At 38.9% G+C, this 18,580-nt stretch overlaps 1 protein-coding gene across 9 annotated transcripts in view; it reads right to left on the bottom strand.

The window, feature by feature from the left end:
• The window catches only part of DNM2 (dynamin 2), a 238,751-nt gene that overhangs the window by 95,127 nt on the left and 125,044 nt on the right, over positions 1-18,580 (bottom strand). For 6 of the 9 annotated variants that reach the window (XM_070938319.1, XM_070938320.1, XM_070938322.1 and 3 more), the window contains exons 9-11: positions 10,642-10,709; positions 8,969-9,107; positions 867-953 (exon numbers count right to left, since the gene is read on the bottom strand). In XM_070938319.1, coding sequence (XP_070794420.1) covers positions 867-953; positions 8,969-9,107; positions 10,642-10,709 — 294 coding nt within the window. Of the gene's footprint in view, positions 1-866; positions 954-1,710; positions 1,850-8,968; positions 9,108-10,641; positions 10,710-18,580 lie in introns of all 9 variants that reach the window. The other 3 variants (XM_070938325.1, XM_070938326.1, XM_070938328.1) reach the window with 1 other exon arrangement.

Genomic DNA, 18,580 nt, shown 5'->3' with positions numbered 1-18,580 from the left:
GAAGGCTCCACATCCATTTGCACTACTCAGGTGACCCTGAGGTCACAAATAAACCTCCAAGTGGCCTCAATGACTCTCTAAAACAATGGAAATGACCAGCTGTCTGCAAGGAATATAAATTTATTTATTTATTTATTTATTTGTTTCAATTTCTATACCGCCCTTCTCCAAATAGGACTCAGGGCGGTGAACAGCCAAAGTAAAAAACAGGACATACAAAATTTAAAAACAGTTTAAAATAATTAAATATTGTGGCCGTAAATTAAAACAACCCAATTTAAAATCGATTTAATCCTTCCATTCCCCAACATCCAGTCAGAGCTGAAGAAGCTTCCTGGATAAAAAGTGAAATGACTTCAAAGAAAAACAAGAAAATCCAGTTGCCTCTTGAAAAAGCACCTTTGGGATACCCTACTAACCTTATACTAGCTTGCTGAAAAAAATTATTTTAAAAAGATCCTAGTCCAAGCTTGCCTTTTTCTCTACTATTGCAATTCCTAAAAAGGATTACAGGAGAAAATGCAGAGAGCTGGTCTAATCCAGCTAATTTTTTAAAACTAATTTTTTAAAAGTTATGGCTTCAAAACCTGGGTATTCAATACTATCTGCACTGCCCTCAAATAGAACTACTATAAATCCTACTCCATAATCCTAGTCCAGTGTTTCACAATTGTTGAGCATGCTGAGGAATTGGTTCACACATCAAAGTTGCTGAGACTGAAATTGCTAATCTAACAGTAATTTCAGCTCACTACAAATATTGAAAAACCAAGGAAATGTTCATTTTGTTTTAAGAACGACCTTTTCAATTCTGATTTTGGCCAGTCCAAAAGGCTATCTAGAAGATAAGGAAGTTGGCTGTTTACCTGGTCTTTAGTTTTTCCTTCACGTTCTCTGATGTACGTAGTAACAATTCTCTCTGTCTCTTCTCGCAACCTGGGATAGGAACCAAGCTAAGGACAATAAGATAAGACATCAGATGTCTGCAGCTTTAAGCACTATTTACACAGACATACAAGAAAAAAAGAAGATCTGTGTTGGGCTGCTTCCCTGTTTTATCACTGGGGAAGGATTGATTTACCAAATAAAAGAAATTTATTTTTACCAATTTAGAACAGATCTATTTTAATTTATTAATCTATTTTGACATATTTCCCTAATACTCCCCCAATGATTTTCTGGGAAATAGCCCAAGATCCTTCAGGGGTTTAGTAGAAGAAAGGAGCACACAGAAGACTGGCTTCTTAATATCAGAGGGAGCTGATTGTTCTCTTAGAGAGAGTTGTTCATTAAATATTGTATATATTCCAAAGCATCTTTCATGACATATATGTTTAATATAGAGACAATACCTCACAGGAAGTCATGTAAAATGTTTCTTTAGTTCCATTTCAAATCAAATACAACTATATTTGCTATGATCCAAGATACAGCATTACTATAGGACCCAATTGTATAGCTGATCCATGTGCAATAAACTACAGGAAAGGAACTTAATCAAATGAGTAACTGACCCAAATGAGTCAAAAGAACTAAGCTACCGGTAATAATTAACTAAAAGAATGGAACTTCATGTAGTGTCCATTGCTTCTTATTTGAATGCATTCAGGCTTTCATTTAGCTAGATATCATATGAAGCCATACTTCTGAAGTGTTACCAAGAGTTAAGGAGATAGCAGAAAAGTGGAAAAAAGAGTATAGACCCATTACCTTCTCTGAACACTTTTTAATGACCATGGCCAGCTCTGAGACCACCAGATCAACACACTTCAAACTGGGCTCTTTGAGCTTTATAATCTGTTTTTTCACTATTGCTTCAAAAGCCATATCAGGTGTGAAGAGCCCCGTCCTGCACCATGCAGAAAGTATGAACACAAAAGGAGAGATTCCGAAGAACAGAGGAAAAATGACAGAGAGGGAAAAAGAGATTGAAAAGGTTAGTAGTGTGCAAAATGAAAAAGCAGCAGCACTTCCTCAAGAAGATCCTTCTTGAATTGTCAAAATTAGCAGTTCCCTTCCAAGATCTTTCAAAAATTATGCTCCACAGAAGCCTCAGACAGGATTCAAATCCTGCAGCAAATGGACTGTAATTCAACTGGTTCATCCTTGTAAAGTATTCCATGTGACAATAGGTCTTCAGTAAAGGCATGGAAGTCCATCTCTTACTTGCTATCCTCAAAACTGTTTTAGTATAGTGGCAGGGAAGGAGTTATGGTTGCTTCTCTTTGTGCCTACAGCTAGTCTGTTGGTCTAGAACAGGGGTGTCAAACTCAAGGCCCGGGAGCCAGAGCCGGCCCACGGGGTGTTTAGATCTGGCCCACGGGGCTGCCCTTGAAACAACGAAGGACCGGCCCACAGTGTCTCTGCCAGCGAAAACGGAGCTCAGGAGGGTCGTGGGCAATCCTCCTGAGCTATATTTTTGCTGGCAGGGGGTTGCAGTAGGCCATCGCAGCCGAAAACAGAGCATGTGAGGGCCTTGGGCAGTCCTCCTGATCTCAGTTTTCGCTGGCAGAGGGTTGCAGGAGGCCATCGCAGCCAAAAACAGAGCTCGGGAGCCTGTTTTTGCTGGCAGAGTGCTTGGGCCACACAGGCGCCCCCAACACGAGTGACGTCCAGCTGGCCATGCCCACCTTGGCCACGCCCACCCTGACCCCGAGGCTAAACACAACCCTGATGTGGCCCTCAATGAAATTGTGTTTGACATCCCTGGTCTAGAGCATAATCAGCCAACATGGCACATGGGTTACAAGCACAAATATAAACATAGAAAAGAACAGAAAAGCTTCTTATGTCAGAAGCATATTTTTAAGTATTTCTTCACTGAAGAGCATCAACTTTTGATCTCAAAAGACTAGATTCAAATTTCCTTTAAGCATTGTGCTCTGCACAGAGTAATAGCACCTCATACTTAAGGTTTGACTTGTGGTTGGCTGCCAATGTCTGAAAGCCTTTTTACCTAGCAGGCATCTAAGGCAAATAGTGGGGTGGGGAGGGGGGGAGAAGGGCATTGGAAGAACAGCATTGCCACTTTTAATAAATAGAATTATTGACTTTCCACTTCTGGAATAGATAATTAGCATCATCACTGGAGCATGAAATTGAGTTATTGTTTGTCTGACTGAATCAAAAGACACAAGACTCACATAACTTACTACTTTTCAATATTTACATGTATTCTCCATGTCAATGAAAATATTTGTATTGAATTTTTTTTTCAATAAATTGTATAAGATGAATTTGGTTATAATAGTTTTGCAAGAGACACATATAAAAAAGCAACATCAACATTTATTAAAATGTAACAAGTTAGGGAATGTGTTTATATCTTCATCATTGCAGAAGAAAGCGGGAATTGTGATGTATGTAAAGGAGGAAATTCTGGCCAAACAAATGTGTAAAGATGAGGAGGGTAGAATATTAATAGTAGATATAATGTTGAAGGAAAGAAAAACGATCTTGGTTGGAATATATGGGCCAAATGTGGGTCAAAAATTATTTTACAAGAAATTACATAACATGATGTGCATAATTGGTGATTTTAATGCGATTGTAGATAGAGAACTAGATTATAGAAATGATAGATTAATGAAAGGTGTCAGAAGGATATTACCTAATACATTTTTTATAATGATGGAAGAATTGAGTATAAAGGATAGTGGGACGGAAAGAAATGGGAACAAGAAACAATATACATATTATTCTGGCAGACATCAATCTTGGTCTCGAATTGATATAGCTTGGGCATCAACAGAGTTAAATTTAGAAATTGAGGAAATTAATATTGACATAAACTCGTGGGCAGATCACAATCCTATTAAAATTAAGTGGAAAGGGCAAAAAAAGATGAGGTGGACTCTAAAAAAGCAATTTTGAACCAAAAGGAGTTTAAATTAAAGATGGATGACCAAATGAGCCTGTTTTTTCAAAGTAATAAAAAAGAGGATACGAATAATCAAAATTTGTGGGATACAGCAAAAGCTTTTATGAGAGGAATAGCAATAACATATATGGCTAAGGATAATAAACAAAAAAGGCAACAGCAGAAAAATTTGGAGGAGGATCTCAGTAAAATGGAAAAAGAATTGCAGAAAGAACCAAAAAAATGGGAGTTGAAACGACAAATAGATACAATTAAACATAAATTGAATATTATTGAAAAGGAAATTATGGTGCAACAAATAAAAAGTATTAAACAATTTTTTTTTGAGAATGCAAATAAGCCGAGACACTGGTTGGCTTATAGATTAAAAAAACAAAAGGAAAAAAGTCGGATTAGTAAACTATATAATGATAAGGGAGAATTAATATGTCAAAATGAGAGGAAGAGAAAGGTGGCCTATGAGTTCTTTAAAAATCTGTATGAGGTTAAAGAAAAGATAGAGGAAGGCAAGATATAGCAGTATCTGCAAAAAATAGGACTGCCAAAAATCTCGATGGAATGTAAGGCTTTATTAAATAATGAGATAACAGCATTTGAGATATCCGAGGCAATTAAAAAACGAAAAAGTAATAAAGCACCAGGTCCTGATGGTTTGCTGTCAGAAATCTATAAAAATCACCAGGAGATACTAAGTCCATTGTTACTAGAGGTATATAATGATGCCAAGATACCAGCATCGTGGAAAGAAGCAATAATTACATTGATCCCTAAGGAAAATTCCAATTTGACTTATATTAAAAATTATAGGCCGATATCCTTACTGAATTCAGATTACAAACTTTTTATGACAATCATGGCAGACAGATTAAAGAAATTTCTAGAAAATTTTATTCATTCTGACCAAAATGGCTTCCTGCCCAGAAGGCATATAAGGAACAACATTAGGACTATTTTAGACACCATAGAATATTATGAAGTTCATAATGAAAAACAGATGGCATTGTTATTTATCTATGTGCAAAAAGCCTTCAATAATGTCAAATGGGACTTTATATTAGAACAATTAAATTATATGGATTTTGGGGGGAAATTTATAAGAATGTATAAAACAATTTATTTTAGACAGGAGGCCAAAGTGGTAAACAATGGGAAACAATGGGGACGAAGAATTTTCCAATCCAAAAAGGAACAAGACAAGGTTGTCTGCTCTCACCATTATTCTTTATTTTATCATTAGAGACTTTAATCAGAACAATTCGAGAAGGTTTAAAAATAAGAAAAGAATTTTTTTAAAGTACAGGCATTTGTGGACGATCTTGTTTTTATCGAAGAGCCTGAACAATCCGGTGTTAGGCTGATGGAAGTACTGGAGGAATATGGGGAAGTAACGGGCCTAAAAATAAATAAGGAAAAAACGAAAATGATAGTCAAAAATATGACTAAAGAGCAAAAAAAAAAAAGAATTGGAGGGAAAGATAAATATTCAGACTACGAAAAAACTTAGATATTTAGGAATTCAATTGACTGCAAGATGGATCACACTCAAATTATGATAAATTACTGGCACAAATTAGGTCTGATTTGGAAAAATGGGGGAAATTACAGCTATCTTTAATGGGCAGGATAGCCACCATTAAGATGAATGTCCTACCGAAAATGATGTTTCTATTCCAGTGCATACCAATTCGGCTCAAAAAAGTTTTTTTTTACTAATTTGGATAGACATATTTCAAAATTCATCTGGCAAGGGAAAAAACCAAGAATTAGATTAAAGTTATTACAAGATGCTAGAGAAAGAGGGGGATTCGGTTTGTCAGATTGGGGAAAATATTATCAGACAGCAGCTTTGGTATGGATAAGTGAGTGCATACATCTCAAAAATACAAGACTATTGGTGTTAGACAGCCACGATTTACAGACAGGATGGCATGCTATTTTATGGGAGGAAAAGCATAAAATCCATCAGTACTTCCGAGGCATTATATCAGGATATAATCAGGATATATCAGATATCTATTAGATATCTGGATTAAGACAAAAAGAAGTAATTATATGGAAATTCCCAACTGGGTGTCAACTTTGGAAATGTATACTCATCCAAATTTTACTAAATTGGGGGGGGGGGGGTTGTCACCTATAAAGATATTCTGAATGAGAGAGGAGAACTGAAAGCGAGAAACGTTTTAAAGGAAGAAGGAATTGAATTGGAATGGTGGGCATACCTCCAAATACAATCTAAATTTAGCAAAGACAAAATGGAATTGGGTATAAAGCAAGAATTATCACAATTAGATAAGATTTTATTAAGCAGGGAGGGCAAGACCATAACTAAATTATATTGCTATTTATTGGAACGAGACATAATTGAGGAACAAGTCAAAGAAACTATGATAATTTGGAGTAAATATTTTGGGCATAGTATTGATTTGGACAATTGGCAGACTCTCTGGGAAAAAAGATTAAAAATTACATTAGCAACTTCACATAAGGAAAATTTATATAAGATATTTTATAGGTGGCACCCCCCTCCCCCACAAGATTAGCACGAATCAATAAGAGAAATTCTTTGGCATGTTGGAAGTGCGAGGTAGCTTCAGAGAACTTCTATCATATGTGGTGGGAATGCCCAAAGGCAAAGAAATATTGGAATCTGATAAAGAATTGGTTGGGAGAAATTTTGTTAATAAACATAGAAGCCAAACCGGAATTTTTCCTTTTGGGAATGATAGAAGGAAAATAAAGAAAGACATAAATTATCTACTTATAGCATATACTTACAGCAGCATGGATAGCCTTTGCGCAGAAGTGGAAAGAGAAAGATATCCCAACTGAAGAGGAAAAAGTACTAAAACTTTTCAACTGCACAGAAATGGATAGACTCACCTTGGAACTCAAGGATAAAAGCGAAACATTGTACTATAAAATCTGGGCAAAATTCTATTAATGGTTAGATAAAAGGAGGATAGCCGAGACAAATGTGTAGTGTTATACTAAATTATATATGTTATTATAGATAAATATGTATGTGAATTGTATAGATAGGTATATGTAGGTATAGATATGTATAATTGTATAGGAATAAGGTATACTATTATTATACTATGTTTAAATAATGTATAAGGTGTAAGGAATATACTATTATATTATCATTAGTATATTATGTATTAACTTAAAGTGTTGGAAGATGCTTGGGACCAGTGATGTCATATCTATGTCCAATGTTTTTAATTTTGAACTACTAATAAAAACCTTTTTAAGAAAAAAAAAAGAAAGAAAATATTTGTGGAACATATAAGTGTTTTATATGCAAAGCAAATGGTTTGAACTAAGAAAATTCCAGTACAGTATATAGGCCTTTATATACATGATGGCTGTATCAGTAAAAAAGAGACCTCTTTCAGAAATCAGCACTTCAACTGCATTTCAGTGCTCGCTATTTGTCCAGAACAAAGTCCAACAATGATTTTTGGCCATTTAGGTTGAAAGAAATGCCACTACTAAAAAAATAGAACTAGTAACCAATCCCTCTTTGCATTCCTATTTTATCATTCTTATAATCTCTTCTGTCATCTTGCCAGTACCTGTTTTCAGATTAATAATAAGTTATTTCTATAACATAAAATTGTCCTATATTCTACTTTTGGGGAAAGACTTCTGTAATGAGTCCTATGGTATTTTAGTACACGCCAGCTGGACAACTACTATTGTAAAATCCCTGCATGGCATGGGTCCATCTTACTTGAAGAACCATCTCACCCCCTGGAACTGGCCTGCCCCAACTGTACTGGGAGAGGAGGCCTGCTGCGGGTCCCATCAGTCAAGGAATTCCAGCTGGTGGGATTCAGGAAAAGGACCTTTTTTACCATGGCTCCTGCCCTTTGAAACACCTTATCCCCCGAGTCTGAGATGAGATTGGCTCCCACCCTTCTGACCTTCCACAAGAGCTTGAAGACCTGGCTTGGGGCACCAATGGAGGAGCATCACACTGGAGGTGGTTAATGAATTAAGGGGCAATCCCACCTCCATGCATTCTGCCTCCCTCCCCATCTTTTAACTATAATTTTAATTATGATTTTATTTTTATTGTTATTATTTCCATGTCATTGTTTTATAAATATTTATCTGTTAGGATTTTAATGTTTTAATGCTATAAGCTTCCCAGAGTTGTTTCGATACCAGATAGGCAGCAAATAAATTTAACAGACTAACAGACTGACTGACTGACAGATAGACAGACAGACAGACAACCGGAGATCCTGTTGCATTTGACTAAGTGGGACTTGAAGGACCTTGGACAGCAAGTGCTGGCTTCTTCACAGTGTATCAACAAAAGCTCAATTCCTCAGTCAGAAATAGATTTAATCTATCACGTATAGCACTGCAAAGTCAAGCAATGTAAACTACTCTTCACAGTGTTCTTCACTCTTTGCTAATTATAAAAAATAACAAGAAGATACACAGATAATGAGATCCTGAAATCTTGGTTTGGACAGCCTGCTTGAATCCAAAAATATAATCATAGAGAAGTCAGTTTCCTGACAAATCAGGTTTTAAATACATGGCCAAGCCAATTATACTGGAATAATGGAATTCCTATTTGAAGGAGACTTTTAGATCAGAGACAGCGCATTACTTCAGCCAATGTAGTTAAGGTTAAACTGCTAAAACAACTTTAGCTTTATTGGCCCTGTTGCTATGAAAAAAATTCAGAGAGAGTGGTTGAAATGGCAGATCAAGAAGCCATGCACTTAATAGAAAGCCAGGATCCAAGAAGAAATCTGCTCACTAGTTTGAACAACCTCCAGACAGCTTACAAATGCTTCTGTTTGAGATCAAAAGATAAAAACAAGAGGGAGCTAGGGCTTACTGAAATGTGATGCCAAGATTGTTGTCTGGACCACATAAAGCCATATTTAAGCATTTTATAAAAATATAGGAAACAGGCAATCTCAACTTTAGCGAATCAAGATTTTAGAAGTTTGCAGCAATTCCTGGAGGTTGTATTTGGTAAGTTGGGAAAAATAGAATAGTAGAGTTTTAGGTTTTCCCAACTCAGTCAAGTAAGAGCTACAATAGCCAGTTCAATACCTTACTGGTACACTGCCTAACTGTATTGATTAATTCCTGAATAACCAAGTCGACACATTTCAAACAAGGCTCTTTCAGCTTCACCACCTGCTTTTTCACAATAGCTTCAAATGCCAAGTCTGGTGTGAACAGTCCCGTCCTATATCAACACAAGGAGGACAGAAGAGCATAAACACAGCAGAGAAAAAATAAGTGGGGAGGGGGAAAAAAGAGGTTTAAAGATAGGCAACATTCTAGAACACAATACCCTCCCGTAGCAAGACAGCTTTTCTGTGGTAACAAACCTCTCCTTTTGCTAGTAATGTTAGTTAAATAATATAGGGATGGAACAAGGACTTCAGAAAATAAAGATTATTATAGAAAGAGATAAGAACAGTTATATTTGTTGTTAAAGGTATTTTACAAATTGAGTTTCTAATATGCTTGTTCATAATGCTTTTATAATATCTTTGAATATAAAAAAGGAAATGCCAACATTATGTATTTTAGGAGAATTTTTTTTTCCTTTACTAACTAGTTATCAGAGAATTAGAATGTGGAAGTGTGAAAAACAGCTAGCTACAAAATAGATCACAATGGATACTCTTGTTGGATAAGAGAAAAAACTGTTCTGGAAGCAATGGATTTTGCTTGCTGTTGCCCCCAAAGTAGCTACGAATAATAGGAAATAGTAACTTACCTTTCTTGTGTAATAGCAAGAATCACCTAACCTATATATCCCAACTATAGCTTATTCTTTTAAAAAATCATTCCAGAGTAGCAATCTATAAATACAAACCAATATGATCTCAACAATCAACATACTTTACTGTCAGTTACATCTTCATTTGCAGTATAAACAAAATAAAAAAATTCTAGATGGGAGGGAATCATCACATAAATGCTGTGCCATTCCCCTTGCCCTCCGGTTATAGCAGAAATAAAAAACTTCTCAGTAGATTTACAATCTGATGTCCTAAGCTTTTTTCACCCTCACCTCTAGCTGAAATTAATTAACAGGAAGTGGTTGTAGTTTAGGTTTGTGAATCTCTAGTCATGCCAATCATTAGTTTGGTCTGGTGGTTTAAAGCACCAGGCCAGTGGCCAAGCAGAACATTAGGCAGGAAAGTTGGCTGGCCTTAGGCAGGAAAGCTGGCTGGATAACTTTGGGCCAGTCTCCCTCTCTCAGCCTAATAATGTTTTGGGGTTTTTTTGCTTTAATTTATATGCCGCCCTTCTCCGGCGACTCAGGGCGGCTTACAATGCGTTAAGCAATAGCCTTCATACTTTTGTATATTTATACAAAGTCAGCTTATTGCCCCCACAATCTGGGTCCTCATTTCACCTACCTTTGAAAGGATGGAAGGCTGAGTCAACCTTGAGCCTGGTGAGATTTGAACTTGCAGTAATTGCAAGCAGCAGATGTTAATAACAGTGCTTTAGTCCACTGTACTACAGGCTCTGTTCAATGTTGCTCACTGCTTTGAATTATTTATAAAAATAATAAAAGTGGGATAAAAATAAATAATGTTTCAGCACAACATTCTCATCAACATTTTTCTTGATTTCAAAATAATAGGAAACATTTTCAGTAGCAAGCAGCTTCCCAAACTATCAGCTGCTTTGGATGCCCCACATAAGTATCATTATATACATTTTATGCCATGTACATTCAATTCAGTCTGAATACTTGCCTTATACCATGGATGTTTTTGATTGCATAGCTGATTTCACGTCGCAAATCTTTCTCATCAAACTCCATCTAAAGAAAAATGCTGATATTTAACAAAAAGACTTCTTTTTCTTCCATGTCTAGACCTTTTCCAAAAATATCTGCATTTATGTGGTTATGATTGACAGCCATTTTATAGTGCAAATATCTATGTCAAGATGCAAGATCTGAGGATATAATAAGCAAGAGCAAGGTGCTCACCATAATAACCAGTGGAAGAAGAAACTGGTAGCTCTTCTCATCCAATCTCAGGGATAAATTCTGTTTCCATCTAGTGGGAGGAGGGCCACTGAATTTCACTGTACACTTTAGCATCTATATACCCTACTTTTTAGTCAATATTCAAGTCATAGCAACAATGATGCTGTCTATTAATAATTACTCTCCAGATTTTCTAGCATAGGATGGAGAATCCATATTATGACATGACATTTGAAAGTTGGACAGCCTAAGTGTAAGGAAGCATATTATGCATCCGTTCTTCAAAACAGAGTTTGGAAAATTTATCTGGATCAATAGATAAAATCTTCAACATATAGTTCAATGCTTTAATTACTAGATTACTTCATATTATTACTTCTTGAATTGTTGTCAAGTTATCCACTCCCAAGATGAAGTTCAAAAAAATGGACTGTCTGTTCTAAAAAGGGGACATTTACATATCCCAACAATTGCACACCATATCTGACTAATAAGCTAAGGATAGTAGTAAGAGCCCACAGAATTGCTTAAAAATTAGAATCAGGTGGGAAGGTGGATACAAGCTAAGCAAAATATTCTTTTAGCAATAGCAATAACATTTAGACTTATATACCGCTTTACAATGCTTTGCAGCCCTCTCTAAGTGGTTTACAGACTCAACATATTGCCCCCAACAATTTGGGTCCTCATTTTACCCACCTCAGAAGGATGGAAGGCTGAGTCAACCTTGAGCCTGATGAGATTTGAACTGCCAAATTATAGGCAGCCGGCAGGTAGCAGAAGTAGCCTGCAGTACTGCACTCTAACCACTGCACCACTGTGGCTCATATTTTATTTATGAAGTTCTATTTAATTTCCGACAATGCAACATTTCATATTTAAATAAGAGCTAATCTAACAATAGCTAGATCCAATATCTATAAAACATAGATAAAATAATTTAGCACAGGTCTTCAAAATTTGAAAAGGCACTATTGCTATTTCCACTCTAGTTCAGAGTCAACAACTTACAGCCTGTGAGCCAGATTTGGAGTGACACCTGTTTTCATGAGCTAAGAATGGATGGATGAGTGGGTGATACCACCCACTCATCCATCCATTCTTAGCTCATGAGAGCTTATGGCATCATCAGAGTTTCTGGGGCAAGGAACAGGGCCAAGCATCTTAGCTATAATAGCCTAGCAGTGATCTCCTTGCTGGAAGGTTGGTGGAATCCAATGGCTTAAAGACTTCCAGGCACTCCCGTGGATGAAAAGAAAGATGCAGGATTATACAAAAAATTCCCAATTGCCACTCTAGGTTAACATTTAGTCTGTTGGCTTATTGTCATTGTAATAATTCTATGTTTTTGAACACTATATGTTATATATGTATTAGTTTTAGAAAAAGGTACTATAATTTGCAAAATTTCTCAACAACCAAAAGTCTTCAGAACGTGAAAGTTTGTGATAAGATTTTTATCAGGAAGGAAAGCATGCAAAACCCAACTGCTGTTACATCTGCAATCAGCATCTACATTTGAAGAATCTTGTTTGAGGATTGTAAGGTTGATATTCCAAGAAGGTTAAAGTTATGTATAGTTCCATATTACATAGAAGCCTATTCAAAGTCATGGAATCTATAGCAATCCACCCTTACAATTCTATTGCAATTCAGTGCATATATATTGCTATAAAGCTATAACTGTTGATTGTTACCTAGTTATATTATTGTGTCACAGAAGAGAATAGCATGTGTACAATTGTGCAATTTCATGGATTGCTTAGTGCTCTCTCTCAAAAATCTTGTTTCGATGTTAATTACTTTGATTTAAAAAATAATTGCAGGATGCCACCTGATGTTTTTGCCTCCATTGTGATATTGTATTCCCTGCTGTAACATATTACAAAGAGAGTTCTGAATGCCAACATTTCTGGCTGCCAAAAAGTAAAGTGTCAGGTCTGTCCCAACTGGAAGTTTAGGAAAGAAAGACCCTCAACTCCATTTTTCAGTGAAGGTATACTTTTACTAAAGCCAAGTGGTTGTAGCATAAGCAAAATCAGATCTGAGGATTCCCATGTAAAACTGGTATTTTTCCCTTCTCCCAGGCCCTCTTCCCTTGGTCATCTTGTTAGCGTCCAATAAGGTTCAAATTAGTTGCTTTGGTAACAGTTCTAAAGTTTGGTGCCTCTCTGGTGGAAGTTGGCATTCCGTTCCCATGGATTGTTCAACCATTGCCCTTGTTAGCAGTTCTGGTTCCTGTCATTCCCCACTTCCTGTATCCCTCTATCCCAGTGATGGTGAACGTTTTAGAGACCGAGTGCCCAAACTACAACCCAAAACCCACTTATTTATCGCAAAGTGCCAACATGGAAATTTAACCTGAATAATGAGGTTTTACTACCTAAAATAGTGATAAACAATGCAGAGTTCAGCTAATTGTTCTAAGAAAAATGTGATAAATGCACTTTTATGCTTCTTCATTTTTTCCTGTTTTTGAAATATTACATTTAGCAACAATAAAAAAGAAAAACTTTTGTAATATCATCTTTCTTTCTCTCCCCCTCTCTCTCCCCCTCTTTCTCTCTCTCTTTCCCTCCCTCTCTCTCTTTCTCCCATCTCTTTCTCTTTCCCTCCCAGAAAGGGAAAGGGAAATGCAGAAAAACGCCCAGCGGCCCTGTTTCATGTGACCCACTCCCTCCTCAATCAGGGAGCAAGGGAAGACCCTTTGCAGGGCAGAGCTGAGGATTTTGTACAGTTTCTGCATGATAAAATCGCTCAGATCCGGATCGAATTGGACTCTGACTGGGCAGAATCCAATCGGGAGACTAGGGTGGGTCTTGAGAATAATATCTGGATTGAGTTTGACCCTATTTCTGTCAAGGAAGTGGACAGGATTGTGGGGAAACTTAGTTCCTCCACTTGCTTATTAGACCCTTGTCCCTCCTGGTTGGTTTCGGCTGGCAGAGAGGTGACTAGAGACTGGATCCAGGCAATTGTCAACGCTTCGTTGAGAGAGGGGAACTTCCCCGCCTCTCTTAAGGAGGCGGTGGTTCGACCTCTCCTCAAGAAGCCTTCCCTGGATCCAGACTCACTTAATAACTATCGTCCCGTCTCCAACCTTCGCTTCATCGCAAAGGTTGTTGAGACTGTAGTGGCTCAACAGTTCCCACAATTCCTGGAGGAAACGGAATACCTTGACCCGTATCAATCAGGCTTCCGACACGGTCACAGCACGGAAACGGCATTGGTCGCTCTGGTGAATGATCTCTGGCGGGCTCAGGATGGGGGTTGTTCCTCCATCCTGGTCCTACTTGACCTCTCAGCGGCTTTTGGTACCATCGACCATGGTATCCTACTACAGCGACTTGTGGGGTTAGGGGTGGAAGGCACTGTCTTACGGTGGTTTTCCTCCTACCTCTCGGGTCGCTTTCAGTTTGTTTGGGCGGGAGGGCAGAGATCCACCCCGAGCCCCCTTAATTGTGGGGTGCCTCAGGGGTCGGTTCTCTCCCCCCCTGCTCTTTAACATCTATATGAAGCCACTGGGTGAGATCATTCGTGGCTTTGGGGTGAGATATCATCAATATGCTGATGATACCCAATTATACATCTCCACACCAGACCACCCCAGAGATGCCCTTTCCGTGATGTCCCGTTGCCTGGAGGAGGTACGGGCCTGGTTGGGCAGAAACAGACTCAAACTCAATCCCTCTAAGACTGAGTGGCTGTGGATGCCGGCATCTCGGGTTTCAGAGGCTCCATCACTTTTGATAGATGGGGAAAAACGTGCACCCGTTGATAGGGCTCGCAACTTGGGTGTCCTCCTGGATGCTCGGCTATCCCTAGAAGACCATCTAACGGCTGTGACCAGGGGGGCCTTCGCACAGGTTCGCCTGGTGTACCAGTTGCGCCCTTTCCTGGACCGAGATGACCTTCGCACAGTCACTCATGCCCTGGTTACTTCCCGCTTGGATTACTGCAACTCCCTCTACATGGGCCTGCCCCTGAGATGCACCCGGAGACTCCAGCTGATCCAGAATGCAGCTGAATGGGTTATTATGGGAGCCCCTCGTTACTCCCATATAACACCCCTCCTGCGTGAGCTGCACTGGTTACCAGTGGTTCTCCGGGTCCGCTTCAAGGTTCTAGTCCTCACCTATAAGGCCCTTCATGACTTAGGTCTGGGATATTTGCATGACCTTCTCCTGCCTGTCTCTCACCGTCCTGTTCGCTCACATAGGGCCCTCTCCTCAGGGTTCCGATGGCGAGCCAATGTCGTCTTGCTATGCCCAGGGGAAGGGCGTTCTCTGTGGGTGCTCCCACCCTCTGGAATGAATTACCTACTGAGCTCCGGACGGCTCCTGATCTCCGCTCCTTCCGTCGGGACTTGAAGACTTGGCTTTTCAAACAAATAGGCTGAGACTGATTCCGGGCTTTATTATTTACTACTAATTAATTATTTGGATTAAATTATGATTTTATTGTACTTGTTTCTTAACCTGTGTTAGCTGCCCTGAGTCCTTCAGGAGAATGGCGGCATATAAATACATGTAATAAATAAATAAATTTATAGTTGGAAGTTTTGTCTGCTTACAGGTTTGTGGAAGTGTTTTTCTCCAGACTGTAGATTAAAGGGCATTTGAGGCAAAATTTGGAGCCAATCTAACCACCAATCAGCTGCTCATGCTAAATCAGGTTTGCTGCAAGGAGGCAAATTGCTGGGAGGCAGAGGCCGAAGGGGTGGGTGGGGCTTCGGCAACATTCGCTCTATAAGACGCACAGACATTTCCACCCACTTTTGGGGGAGAAAAAAGTGTATCTTATAGACTGAAAAATACAGTAGTTGTTTTGGTATCAGTTCTAAAGTTTGGTGCCTCTTTGATGGGTGTTCGCATTTCATTCCCATGTTTGTGTCCTTGGATCATTCAACCATTGTCTCTGGTTGGCACTTCTGGTTCCTGTTATGCCCCCTCCCTGTATCCCTCTACCCCTCCCCATACATTGTGGCAGGCTGCCATCAAATCGAAGTGGATCTGATGTAAAGTATTTCTTCACACTATGTTTATGTATTTCCTCACATTGATCTCAAAAAATAAGTACATGCCTTACTTGGAAACATGAAATGTTGTACTTACCTCAACCTGTGCACCAGGCCGTGTGACTGGCTGACTGGTGCGAGCACATGTTTGCGTGCACACAGGCCCACTAGCTTGAGTGTCACAAGGGCTCAGGGCTCTACTTGCATGAGCATCGTGGACACTTGCAGCCCCACTCGCATGAGCAATGAGTGATTGTGTGCGCACATGCAGGCACCTTCCCCCTCTCCCCCATACTCAGGGCCACCAACCCAGAAAGGTTGGGGAACTCTGCTCTAAAGCACTGAGTGGTTATCTAACAAAACACTTAAGGAAGCAGCTCTCCATATCAATTGGCTTGTGTGTCAAGCATGGGAAAATCAGGAAGTCCAGGCAGCTCAAAGAAATATAAAGATTTACTGCAAGTTTATGTTCTCTACAAGAATCTGAACTAACAAATAGGTGATAGATAAAAGTCAGTGGAATTCAAGGTGGGCTACACTTATTTATTTATTTATTTATTTATTTATTTATTTATTTATTTATTTATTTATTTATTTATTTATTTATTTATTTATTTATTTATTTATTTATTTATTTATTTATTTATTTATTTATTTATTTATTTATTTATTTATTTATTTATTTATTTATTTATTTATTTATTTATTTATTTATTTATTTATTTATTTATTTATTTATTTTTATACTGCCCTTCTCCCGAAGGACACAGGGCAGTGCACAGCCAAAGATAAAAACAAATACATATATAAAATTTAAAAACCATTTAAAAACATATTAAATAATTTGGCCCCAACCAAAACAAACAAAAACAACCCATTAAAATTAATGTTTAGGCCAACCCAGCTTGTTGGAACAATAACATCTTGAGGGCACGGCAAAGGGCACGGCAAAAGGTGCACAAGTCAGGGATCATCCGTATCTCCAGGGGCAATTTGTTCCAGAGGGTGAGTGCCCTCACAGAGAAGGCTCTCCCCCTGGGTGTCGCCAGTTGACATTGTTTGACTGACGGTACCCTGAGGAGTCCCTCTCTGTGGGAGCGCACTGGCCGGTGGGAGGCTATCGGTAGCAGAAGGCAATCTTGTAAATACCCAGGTCCTAAACCATGGAGCGCTTTAAAGATGGTAACCAACACTTGAATCGCACCCAGAAGACACCAGGAGCCAGTGCAGCTCGCGCAGGAGTGGTGTTACATGGGAGCGCCGTGTCGCTCCCATAATCACCTGCGTGGCCGCATTCTGGACCAGTTGGAGCCTCCGGGTGCTCTTCAAGGGGAGCATTATAGTAGTCCAGCCAGGAGGTGACGAGGGCATGAGTGACCGTGCGTAAGGAGCCCCGATCCAGAAAGGGACGCAACTGGTAAATCAGGCGAACCTGATAAAAAGCCCCACTGGCCACAGCTGTCACATGATCTTCAAGAGACAGCCGCGTATCCAGGAGAACACCCAAGTTACGAGACCTCTCTGCGGGGGCTAAGATCTCATCCCCAATAGTCAGCGATGGAACCAGCTGGCTATAACGGGACGCCGGAAACCACAGCCACTCGGTCTTGGAGGGGTTGAGTCTGAGCCTGTTTCTCCCCATCCAGATCCACTTAGATCTTTGTGGGCATGAAGGGACTCAAAACCTCTCTCTCAGGCTCAGCCTGGTAATTTCCTACATTGTATCTTCACCATAGTTACTTCTGCCATCTTCTGATTTATTTATTTTTAATATCTCAGTCTAATCTACGGGATTTCCAAATGGTTTCCCCTCTACATACTCACTCAGTCCAATTTTGCTTTAATCCAAGGATCTTACCAGCAATAGAGTATGTAATAGCAGAGGTGGCAGTTTTTTTAACATGCAAGCTGGTATTTTCTCTACCATTTAGTCTATGCTAAGTTTATACTACAGTATACCCAAGTATTACTACTTCATTATTTTAAAAAAATACTATTGTATTGTAACACATTAGACTTTAAATATAATTCCATAGTGACTACACCCCTTCATGGATGTCATGGCACATGGGCTTACATAGCTCAATGAAGCTAGGAGTTATGCCATGCAGGGCCACCCAACAGGGACAGGTCATAGTGGAGAGTTCTGACAAAAAGTGGTCCACGGGAAAAGGAAATGGTAACCCACTCCAGTATTTTTGACAAGAAATTCTTGCCATGGACTGTATCAAAATGCTAATAGTTATTACTCCAGAAGATGAGCCCATCAGATCTGAAGGTATCTCATATGCTACTGGGGAAGAGCAGAGGACAATTACAAGTAGCTCCAGAAAGGATGAAGCCAAAGCCAAAAGGGTGTTTAGCTGTGGATATGTCTGGTGGTGAAAGGAAAGTCTGATGTTGTAAAGAACAACATTGTATAGGAACCTCAAATTTTATAAATCAAGGTAAGCTAGATGTGGTCAAACATGAAATGGCAAGATTGAACATTGACATTATGGGTATCAGTGAACTAAAATTGACGAGAAGGGATGAATTTAATTCAGATTATCATTATATCTATTACTCTGGGCAAGAATCCCTTAGAAAAAATGGAGTAGCCATCGTAGTCAATAAAGAGTGGAAAAAGCAGTAGCGGGTACAATCTCAAAATACAACAGAATGATCTTGGTTTGAATCCAAG

Source organism: Pituophis catenifer, unplaced genomic scaffold (genome assembly GCF_029215685.1).
Source record: "Pituophis catenifer annectens isolate HBS135680 unplaced genomic scaffold, rPitCat1.0.hap2 SCAF_2, whole genome shotgun sequence".
Classification (NCBI taxonomy): domain Eukaryota; kingdom Metazoa; phylum Chordata; class Lepidosauria; order Squamata; family Colubridae; genus Pituophis; species Pituophis catenifer.
This window is presented reverse-complemented; position numbering and strand designations above follow the sequence as displayed.